Raw genomic sequence first — 12,512 nt, 5'->3', positions numbered from 1 at the left:
ATGTTACTAAAATTGAGAAAGGAAATGTGGAATGTGTCAAAACGACAACAACCCCACCATAGAGCAGACAACATCCGAAGGCCACCAATGGGTCTTCAGCTGGCCCCTTAAAAAATATGTATACAAGTACATCGATAATGGACGTCATACTAAACTCCGAATTATACACAAGAAACTAAAATTAAAAAGCATACAAGAATAACAAAGGCCAGAGGCTTCTGACTTGGAATAGGCACACAATTGGGGCAGGGTTAAACATGTTTATGAGATATCAACCCTCCCCCTATACCTCTAGCCAATGTAGAAAAGTAAACGCATAGCAATACGCACATTAAAATTCAGGTCAGGAGAAGTCCGAGTCCGATGTCAGAAGATGTGACAAAATAATTAAAAAAATGACAATAATACATAAATAACAACAGACTACTATCAGTTAACTGACATGCCAGGCCCAACCCTCAATTAAACTGATAGTATTAATATAACTTTTTAAACCACTGGATTGATGCCTTTGTTGGTAGACGTTTCGTACCCGAGGGTATCACCAGCCCAGTAGTGAGCACTTCGTCGTTGACATGAATATCAATTATATGGTCATTTTCTAAATTCCCTGCTACAAAACTTTTCGAAAAACTAAGGATTTTCGTATTCCAGGAATAGATTACCATAGCCGTATTTGGCACAACTATTTTGAATTTTGAGCCCTTAATGCTCTTCAACCTTGTACTTGTTTGGCTTTATCACTTTTTTGATCTGAGAGTCACTGATGAATCTTATGTAGACGAAACGCGCGTCTGACGTACTAAATTATAATCTGGGTACATTTGTGACTGTTTACTATTATTAATGTACATTAACGCAAAACTCCGAGTCACGGCCGCCGGACTCTCGTTTCCAATGAATGGTTATCGAGTTTAATGTCCCCCCCCCTTTAAATGTCCCTGTGATTCCGAATAATTATAAAAAGAAAGCAGAATATATTTTTTTTAAGGAATATGATAAATTGCCTTATTCATTAGTAGATTACGATATTTGTGTTATCTATTTTTTTTTTAAAGTGTGGCGTACGCGATTAACGCACTTACGTGATCCCGCCCCTGATAAGTATAGCTACGTTGTAAGAAGAATTTTTGGATGATGACTCATCAATCACTTTAAACAAGATTGACAAGGCAGGTATCCCCATTCTCGAGCACATTAATTCTGCTGTAAGTGTAATCATGCGTTTTTTTTTTTAATCAATTTGCCTGTCAGTGCTGTTTTACTTTTGATTGGTTAGTACCTGTTAAGCATTTTCGCCATCTATTTTATCATATAAACAGCAACATTTCCTGTGCAGTTTTCAACATCTTTGGTAACAGCCTGATTAGTCTTTGTGTCACTCCCAACCACGTTTGAAAGAGCAAAGTACTAAACTTCTTTGTCATCGCTTATTCTCATCTACCGTGACATTCATTTAATATCTGTCGATTTTATTAACTCATTACAAAGGGCTAAATCTTTGATTAATGTTCAATAGGATGTATGCAATATTAATTTTACTTGCAGACGCACTCTAGATAAAAGCCCGAAACACCACTCTGCATAAAGCTTTTACATGCTTTGAGAGTGTTGTGAGTTTGATATTAACCGTTCTTGATTTAGAACATTATGTGCTTTACTTGATCACATAATATCAATTCAAAAGTGCATTGAAACTGATTTTCAAATTACTATCATAATGATCATGGCCATTTCTAGGCAACACACTTTTAAATGCAGTAGCTGTGCGATATTGATGGCCAATTGTTAATGATAAAACTAGTACACACACATATTGACAAGGATTGTTATTCCAGTATTGTTGTTTAAAACCTGGAAAATTACCCCAAGTTGTAAATCATCTGGAAAAAAGGACAAACAAAAAATGAGGTATCATTCATGATACATGTACATGTAATACAAAGCCAATAAGAATCATGAAAAATATCTGACAGAAAACTTATCCACCATTACCGCGTTCACCTGAAGGCCGCATGGTGACCTACTATTGTTAGTTTCTGTGTCATTTGATCTCTTGTGAATTAGCAACAAGACGTCCACATCTTCATTTTTATATTCATAATGATTAAAAATAGATATAACAATCTACAATCGCCTCATCTGTATAAATGACAAACAAGTAAACACATGGTTTATATATCTTGACAACTTTCACCATTCCAAAACTTCTGATAAAGTTGCACGAGAAATATGTATTTTATTTGTAAAACTTATTCTGCCTTGAAATAAACCTCATCTTTCCGTAAATGAAGAAACGTTTAACAACCGCAACACATGATCATAATTCAATTTTCATCAATCAATTTAAAGAAGATGGGAACGAAACAATAAAAAAATTCAGAGACAAGTTTCCATTGGCTAAGATTTCTACATCAAAAGTGACGGAAAGTTATTTATCAATCAGTAGTTCACATTTCTATAACATGTATAATATGTACATTTAAGAAATAGAACGAACTAACATAATCGTTAAACGTTGTTATTTCAAACGTCATTTTGTCTCTGACGGAGAGATGTTGCATTCCAATTATACCATATCTTCAATTTCGTTCAATTGATTTCATTCACAACTTCTTTTCAACCTGGATAATAACGATCCTGAAGACAAAAAATTGTCTAGACACATGTTGAAAGAGGGTATATGTTATCATTTAGATATGTTTTTGTTCACTATTATTGTTTTGAATTGACGAATGCCATACAACATATATTTTTATTCATTTTCTTCAACAATTAAGATATTTTGTAACAGTTTTATTCATTACGTAGTCGGTGAAATGATATGTAGCTTGTCATTGTTTGTAGCATCATGTTTCACCATAAAGACTTTTGGTCCATATTCCTTTTATTTTTCCTACCAGTCTCAGGATTAAATATATGATGTGACTGCTGATTGTACGGGAAAAGATCTAATAGAAAGAAATCAAAATCAACGAATTTCATTACAAGTGTTTCTGTTATTCTGTATATCGTTAAACATATAAATGCTAAAGGAATGTGTTTTCTAATATTTTAAATCAACTTAAAGGTAGACTTATCCGGTAGCCAAGACAGTTATCACCAAATATTTACAAGGTCAAGAAGCAATTTAAAGGTCGAATTCAGACACAAATATGCAATTCCTTCTTCGCATGCTTTATCCATTTTTTATTACAAACTCAAGACCTTTAATGGTTTTTCTTTTTTCAAATTGTGACTTGGATTGAAAGTTTTCTAATTGACACTCTTATCGCTTCGTAACTTCGTCTTATATCTCTCAATCGTTAACATTTGGAAACAAATACAACTAAAACACAAGCGGCGCTGTGTAACCTAAATAGACCTAAAGCATAAGTCAAATTTCTATAAGGACAAATTTACTTGAAGTAGTTGGAAAGCTAGTTTTTTTTTGTTCTTTTGTTTAATTTATCAACGAATAATTTAAGGATTTAATCCACTATTTTGTAAATAAAAAAATGTCCATACCAAGTTAGGAATATGACAGTTGTTAGCAATGCGTTTGATGTGTTTTATTAAATGATTTTGCCATTTGATTAGGGACTTTCTGTTTATCATTTTCCTCGGAGTTCAGTATTTTTGTGATTTTACTCTTTGTTGTAAAGCATATTAATACCGAATCATTGACTACATGCACGTAGTTGATCCTATCCTTTAACATTTACAAATTATGATACCAGCACTTGATACTACTATTGAAATTTAAATATATGTTAACTGTAAAATCAATTCAACAGTAGGCATTGTTTGTACGTAGATCAAATGCTGACATCTTTTTGTTTATAAGGTTTGATGAAACTTAAGGTTGTTTCTCTTTGATATATTGATATTGAGGAACATACGTTTATACTAAAACTTTAGCATGCATGTCTAGTAGCGAAAGAAAAAAGTCGCTATTTACTTACTCTTCGAAGAACTTAAACTATCGAATGAGTCCATTGACGATCTGTTAGCGTTTGTAGTGCCTTGGCTTCCATGGTCTGAACTATTGACTGATTTGTCATCACTACGTTTATTTTTTCTGTTTATTGCAGGAGCAGGGTCTTGCTTCTGCAAATATGTTTAAAAACAGCGAAAACCATTCTAGTTGAGCTTGTTATTACAAAACAGCTTCATTTATTGGTCAAATGTTTAATTTTAAAAATAAATCTGATTTCAACTTACAGGAAAATTAAAAACAAAAATGTTTAGTATCTTTCAATTACTTATACATTTTGATTTTGTTACACGTATAATGTTGTTTTGTCTTCAACTTTCTTTTCAGTATTTTCTTGTATGCATATATTTCCTTAGCCTTATTTGAATTAACCTTTTTGGAACTTTGTGTCCTCAATGCTCTTCCACATGTTCCACCTTTTACTTCTTTGGCTTTATAACTATATTGATCTGAGCGTTACTGATAGGTCTTATATAGACGTATCTGTCGTATCAAATTATAAGCCTGTACCTTTGATAACTATGTGTGCTTGCAAATAATGAATGTCGTTTCAGAATGGAACATTCAGAAATTACTATGCAATTGCGTCTACTTAATTTTGATATCTGATAACAAATTTCAATATTCAAAGAAATACCTACTTCTTCATTAAAATGTTACTCGACTTATTTCCGAGTTGACACATTGAAATATTTTAAACTTCACCTGAACTAAAATTATTGTTTTAATTTTTCCATCTTTACAATACATTTTAAATCAATCTTTTCTTTCTATATTCATTGAACGGTACCCTTATTCCTCTTTCCAGGAATACTCATACTTTAGCATTAAATTATTTAACTAACCTCTGACACATTTTTACTTTGATACTTATTCACACTCCAAGGATCGTCTGTCGAAAAAAAATCAGATTTGACTTTAGCTTTTCTTTCCTGTGCAGCCTTTATTCTATCAGCTCTCTTCTGGGCTTCTGTTCTTTTGTCAATCCTACAACAGACAAAAATAACTGATATTTAATGAATTACTGTGATATGTTTTTTTTCTGTTTTTGACAGTTTGAAGAAATAAATTCAAAATTTGGGATGCACACTTAAAAGCCCGCTTACCTCATTTTGAAAAGTGTTCATCACATTTTTTAGGTTATTTTATATGAACAGAAAAAACAATAAAGTCAATTCTTATAATTCAATTCTAACTTCCATTTCAAAAGAGTTGATCATGAAAAAAAACGTTGATGACGTCACGGTTAAATATGATGTCTATGAGCTGATATACACAAAACTTTTAGCAAACCGGAAGCAGTGTTTCATCAAAAATTAAAAAAAAAAACATACAATGTACGACTGTAATATCAGACTCCTGTTTAAAACCAAATGTACAGTACACCTCATCTAAGGTTTCATAAAGTCCACCCTGATCACACTTTGAAAGATGTATTTACTTATATTAGTCTTATACTATATATTTTCTATATATTTGATCACGGTGTGCTCTGTATGTCAAAATGGAGGTCTGTTATATATATACTAATATTAACAACCATTTGAAAGTTACTTGAGAGTCTCATAATAGAACTTATTACTTACTCTGCACAAGGTCTGCAATATCTAATGCACAGCTTTGTTATCAGGACAGCATTCATCATCAGAACTATCCCTGCTAATAGATACCAGTACCCATTGTCAGGGTACGTTTCGGTCTGAAAAGGACGTTCAGTGGTTGTTGATGACGTTGTAGTTGTCTAAAAAATATAACACATCAATGTGAGAGAATTTCAAAAATTAATAGCTACATACAACGGTGAAAAGGGACCATTTGAATTGTTTGTTTCTCTTTTGCGTTAGGAAAATAATGTGGACGGGTATTGGATGGGCAGAAAATCAACACATTTAACTTTCAAATATGTTTTTTTTTTCTCTGTGCGCATGTCTGGTGTTGTTTTTTTGGAGAAGTCTTTTTTTTATTATATTTTTGAATATATTTCATAAAATATCTATTTCGACTAAATATTCGTATTTCATGTCGGTTTTAATGAAAGTTGAGTTGGTTGACTGTCAATTACACTTATAACCGCGTTTGTACTAACACGAGCAACATGGCGGTTGCCACCTGTGAATCAGGATAGGCTTACCCTTCGGAGCACCTTAGATAATCCCAACTTGTTCTGATGGTTCAGTCTTTTGTTTTCTATTTTGAGCGTTGTGTGCTAATGTTTGTGTGGTGGTCTTTCTTTCTGTTTAGCCATGGTGTTGTCAGTTTATTATTAGTTTATATTTTATTTATTGCCTCTTGTATAGATAGTTTTTATGTTTAAAACAATACGTTTCCCTTTTCCCTACCTCTGGAAAAATCAGTGACAAGGTAGAATATCCCACAAGTCCTCCACCATCAGTTGCACTTAAAGTCAAGATCACTGTCGGGCCGTAATTAAAGGATGCAGAAATATCCATGGCCACAGTTATTGTCCCATTTTCATCGATATTGAAATAGCTATTCCCTAAACCTGATTGATCCAAGCCGTAGGTTATTGTATTCCAAGTTTCTGTAATGTCCCCATCCGATGCCGATACATTGATTAGTATCGTTCCAATATCTTCCGTTGGAAATAAGAATACATTGTAGTAATCTCGCTCAAATGTCGGCGTAAAGTCATTTGTGTCTGCTATGTTTATAGTTAAAAATGCTGTATCTGTCAAACCTCCTGGATCTGTTACGGTGACATTGCATTCAGTGACCGGTGGATGACCAATATCAGAATCAAAATCGCCGCCAAAATAAACATCGCCTGTACTTTCGTCCATTTCAAAATATGTGGTATTATATCCATTACAGTCCAAGGTGTATCTTAAAGTTTCATTTTCTGGATCTGATGCATCAATATTAGGTGATGACAGAAGTGTTTCTCCCTGGAATGGAAATTTCCTTAACGTATACATAATCTAACAGTCAATGTAACGTATATTATTTTTGATATATACTGCTACGTTACATGACTTATATAGTAATACAGATCGGATTTGAATTACACAAATATTACTCCTAATAATATAGAAATAAAAATATGCTCATGATACAGTATTAAATGAATGGGAAATCTATGTTGACATTCACATTATAAAAAAAAATGATTTCCTTTTAATCAAATATGTAGATACCGTTAAGGGTGCTTTAAGGCTACGTGAACTTGCACCTTTTTTATCACTTCATTGTAGCGTATCAACAATAAGGTTATGAGCTCCCTTAATCTGTGACCTTCTGCTTACATCATGATTGTGTTAGCAATGTTCGAATGACAAAGAACTGAAATCATTTCTGTCAAAATCAAGAATTGGTTGGTTAAAATAGTGTGTGTGTGTATGTGTCAACTTATAAGGAACGTGTTTTCTGTGTATTAGATTTGTAATAACATAACATTGCATAAGGAAAAGATTACAAATATGTAGGTTTGTCGTGTCAGAAAAACAAAGACACACCTTAAAGGTACAAATGGTACTGCATTTCGACAATTGGTATATCTTTGGTGATACCTGGGGCCACAATATTTCAAAAGGCAAAATTCATAGGAATTATCTAACCAACTCAAAATATGTATAGCCAAATCCGGGTAAGGGTCTACGTTGATGATTTCCCAAATTGTGTATAAGAAAAATTCAGTTTACACAATATACGTATAATGTTGCCAGTACCAAACATCTGGCTACTGACTGGTGATATGTTTGAAACCTTATCTTACCTTACTAGCAAAATTATCGACCTAGTGGCGTAAGGATATTTCGACACGTTTTTACAATTTGGTGCAACATGTACTTTTTACATGGATTATTTCTTCAATAACAGTTACTTGTAGGTGTACTTATGATATATATTGCATTGTACACTTCTAAAAAATTATTTTGCATTTGTGATTTCGGGTTTTTTATAGTTCACTATGCGGTATTGAATTTGTCATTGTTGAAGTCCGTACGGTGACATATGGCTCATTGGTATTCATACCACATCTTCGCTTTTATACTCATAAATACTAATTGTCTTTTTAAACTAATCAGACTCAAATTCAGTAAGTAGTTTTCTAGTTTTCGGGCTATAAAAATGCAATCAATATTGATAATCAAATTACAGTCAAATAAAGACAAAGCAGCAGTTGTTGGTGAATATAATTCAACTATAAATGCTAGGCAACGGAAAAGTTAAAACATATAAAGAATGGAAAAACATAAAAAATAAATTAGGAATAGAAAATAATAAGTTGCTCATAAATACGGAATCGAGAACATTGGCTAAAAAGAATTAAGAATACACAAAAATAGACAAAAAGAATTAGGTACAGAGAAAAATTGACCAAAAAAAATTCAATATAGTGAAAAATGGACAAAAAAGAATTCCGAATAGAGAAAGATAAATTTAAAAAAAAATAAGAAAAGAGATAAATGGATGAAAAGAATCAAGAATAGAGAAAAGTTGACAAAAAAAATAAAGATTAGAGAAAAAAGGTCTACACAATAAGAAAATATATACTTATATGAAGTACACCATCCAAACCCTCATAACTGTATGAAAAACAATGTTTTTGAATTGCATAAAGGAAATGTGTATGTGTTAAATCATTTTTAGTGATTGCAAACCAAAACATTAAGCGTTTAAGACCATATATATAATTGGAAAGTATAAATAGATACATAAAACCTTCTACATATATGTTGGTTAGAACTTTGACTGCATTAAATGGTAAAAAGGTATTGACATGAATTAAACATTATCGTACGTACCACGTTCTCTGTGTCATTTAAAACGTAATGGGTATTACTGAGTGTTGGAACATCGTTCACATTTACAATAGAGATTGTGACAGTTGTTGTTGCAGTGTCTTTAGTATCAGTGGCTCTCACAACGAACCGGAAGCTGGTTGCAAACCCAACATAGAACAGATTGTCGTAGTCAAATTCTGCAATAGTTGAAATCTGTCCACCTGAAAAAAGTAGTGTTATGACAAAAGGTTAATTTAGTTACCAATGAAACAGTGAGACGGTGAGAAATTCCCTAGTTTTTGTTTTTACTTAGTGAATTTCCCCTAATATGGTGTTGTGGTCAAATACAAACGAGTCATTCCATGCTATAAATTATTTTCAGAATAAGTAATAAATGAGTCACTTTTCATTCATGAGGTCAATGTTTTTTTATGAATATATATCAGGCCATAAATTAACTATTTAATATCAGTGTATCAAAAGATGTAAGCCAAACGTGTGCAGATGATTTAAAATTGGGGATCTTTATTGATGAAATGATGTTCACTACAATTTTAAAAATAATATTAACTAAATGAAATACTTACTCGCTGAATCTATATCAAAGTAACTGTTTGTAGTCGGTGTCCATGAATATGTAACGACGTCTACCGAATCAAGATCTGTTGTAAAATATGTATATAAAAGTGTACCTACAGCGGTATTTTCTTCTACCCCGATTTTTAGGTCAGATACAGCATTTGCGAAAACCGGAATATCATTAATGTCTGAAAGAAAGAAAAACTTGTGATCTAACGAAAAAATAAAATTGCCATCTCTGTTTAAGCACCAATTGGAGAAAAGACACTGAGGTTAACACTTAATTAGAAATAAAATAAACAGCTGCGCCATGAGCGCATGATACGCCCGTCGTCTTGTGTGTGAAGTTTTATTCAATAATCATAAATAGTTTCTGAGATACGGCGCAACACATGAAATCTCCCTTTTTTTACAAATACTCAATAACTGTAAAATTAAAATTTTGAATCATCACAAAAAAGTATACAGATCTCATTATTAATATTTATAACTGTAAGAAGTGTGTAAATTTTAAAGCAATAATCATTGATGGTTTTTAATATACGGTGTGAACCCCCTCCCCCTTTTATAAAAAAAAACCTCCATTACTCTAAAATTAAATTTTGAATCATCACCAAACAGTATACAGATCTTCAGATTAATATAACTAAGAAGTGTGTAAAGTTTTAAGCAATAGTCATTAATCATAAAACACCCCTGTTTTAGTTATAAAGTGCCGTATCTGAAAAAGTTGAAGGTTTTTTTTCACCAAGAAGAATACAGATCATTTGGTCATCATAGAAACAACTATGTTAAGTTTCGTGAAATTTGGATGAGTGGTTCTCAAGTTACGGTGCGACATGCTTACGCCGGACAGACAGACAGAAGAACATACGGACGACATTTGTATTCCACAATACGTTTCGTCAAAATTTCGACGGGCGTACACATCCTCATCAAATAAAAGACAACAGAAATCAAAGACAATACTCAGAAGAAATAAAAATTGAACAATGATCTCAATTGTGAATTGCTAATTCGACAAGTCTCGAATGCTTTACTCAACATAAACCATAACCGAATGCACGCACTCTTTTAGTCAGCATACCCAAATCGTATTTCAAAGTATAAGAAATAAAAGAGAATGTGTCTAACATATACATGATATATGCATAATGTAGACACATTACACCTCATCACCATTGAGCTGCTGACCAATCATCAAGTCATTCTACTTAACAATTTAAGATAAATTGTGAGTATTAAAGGAATATAACAAAAAACAAAAAAACAAAAAAACAAAAAAAAAACTCAAATTATTTGAAAATAGAAAGTAAAAATGTTTTAATCATTTTTATTATAAACTTTAATATCAGGATTCTGTTGATCTATAAAATGAAATATATTTAGATATATGTTATACAGGTGATACTGACACAAATGAATACTAGTACTATTCTTTTTCTAGTCTGAAGTTAAAAACTCATCAGAAATGCAAGACATACTTTGGTATAGGACTGTCATACAAGTGAGAGGTTTAGCTAGCTATAAAACCAGGTTCAAGCCACCATTTTCTACATTTGGAAATGCCTGTACCAAGTCAAAAATATGAGAGTTCTTGTCCATTCGTTTTTGATGCGTTTTGTTATGTGATTTTGCCATGTGATTATGGACTTTCCGAATTGATTTTCCTCTGAGTTCAGTATTTTTGTGATTTTACTTTTTTTGGTAATAAAACCACGCATTGTTTTCTCAACAACACTCACAAATGGAACCTGCATTATAACAGTTGGGAGGCAACAACCAATACAATCTTGAAGATCTTTGACATTCAGAAACCTTATGCAAAGAATAATTTATTTCAGCCATGTGTAAGTATATTTTCATCACCTACTTATCAAAAGAATGTTTGTGAACTTAAAACATAAATGCATCGTATAATTTAGCAAGATAAATGATATCGTTATTGCACTGTCCAGGCAGCAAGATGTAATTCGTTGTCATGTTTCATTTAAAAGGGGATTAACGGTAAACAAAAATATATGATAAACCAAACTCTTATAAATGACCTTTGCTTTGCCACTGCTGTTGGACGTTTCGTCCCAGAGAGTATCACCAGCCCAGTAGTCAGCACTTCGGTGTTGACATGAATATCAATTATATGGTCATTTTTATAAATTTTCTGTTTACAAAACTTTGAATTTTTCGAATAACTAAGGATTTTCTTACCCCAGGAGTAGATTGCCTTAGCCGTATTTGGCACAACTTTTTGGAATTTTGGGTCCTCAATGCTCTTCAACTCTGTAATTGTTTGGCTTTTTAACTATTTTGATCTGAGCGTCACTGATGAGTCTTATGTAGACGAAACGCGCGTCTGGCGTATAAAATTATAATACTGGTACTTTTGATAACTATTTACGATAGGTTTCATGGCACAAAACGTCCCGAGTTTATCCAAGTATAAAAACAATGTTGCATACGAGCATAGAGATACATCACAATTTCAGGGACTGCATTTCGGCTCTCCCTTGACACCATGTGCAATTATGGTCTTGATGAAGCGATGATTGTCCGTCCGTCGAGAGATAAATGTCTGACTCGCGTTAAAAAAGAGAGATATGTCTGACTCGCGTTAAAAAAGAGAGATATGTCTGACTCGCGTTAAAAAAGAGAGATATGTCTTTTGCAAGTAAAAGATACCCTTGTAGATTTCGAAAAAGAACAGGCTATTGACGCTACAAGGCATCACTGGCACCTGCAAAGTGGAAAAGGTTTAATTTAAGTTGCAATAACTTGTTTCCAAATCCACTATAAATAAATACGTTTAAACTTATCATATCTTATCCATGAAAACCATTTTTAATCAGATGTCTTACTTTCTACATAAACGCTAAGAACATTTGACCCCACTGTAGTGTCTCCATCATTCACTGTAATATGGATATCAAAATCAGGTACTTGTATTGTGGAAAAATCAACAGTGGTTTTTATATCTGCTCCTGTTGATGCTTGAAATAAAAGATAACGAACAGATCAAAATCTTCATAAAATCTGTGTTTGTTTATTTTTTGTTGGGTTTAAAAATACAAATATATGTTGTCCTTTGTTTTGGATTGGTTGTCTGTATATCATACCAGATTTTAATTGTTTTTAAACAAGACATTTGAATGAACCATTGTAGGTTTCCTAGTGACGACCGTTTGATGTAGCGGATAAAATCCCAAGTATGCTTT

General features: G+C 32.5%; 1 protein-coding gene across 1 annotated transcript; it reads right to left on the bottom strand.

The window, feature by feature from the left end:
- Positions 1 to 2,197: 2,197 nt before the first annotated feature.
- Positions 2,198 to 12,281, bottom strand: LOC143054645 (uncharacterized). Its single transcript, XM_076227661.1, has 8 exons — positions 12,156 to 12,281; positions 9,309 to 9,488; positions 8,743 to 8,942; positions 6,316 to 6,882; positions 5,563 to 5,717; positions 4,822 to 4,963; positions 3,945 to 4,089; positions 2,198 to 2,951 (listed from the first exon to the last, which is right to left on the bottom strand). Exons 4-8 carry the CDS (start codon positions 6,775 to 6,777, stop codon positions 2,857 to 2,859), a joined length of 999 nt encoding a protein of 332 aa, XP_076083776.1. The 5' UTR covers positions 6,778 to 6,882; positions 8,743 to 8,942; positions 9,309 to 9,488; positions 12,156 to 12,281; the 3' UTR covers positions 2,198 to 2,856.
- Positions 12,282 to 12,512: the final 231 nt, after the last annotated feature.

The sequence above is a fragment of the Mytilus galloprovincialis genome, chromosome 12 (genome assembly GCF_965363235.1).
Source record: "Mytilus galloprovincialis chromosome 12, xbMytGall1.hap1.1, whole genome shotgun sequence".
NCBI lineage: Eukaryota > Metazoa > Mollusca > Bivalvia > Mytilida > Mytilidae > Mytilus > Mytilus galloprovincialis.
This window is presented reverse-complemented; position numbering and strand designations above follow the sequence as displayed.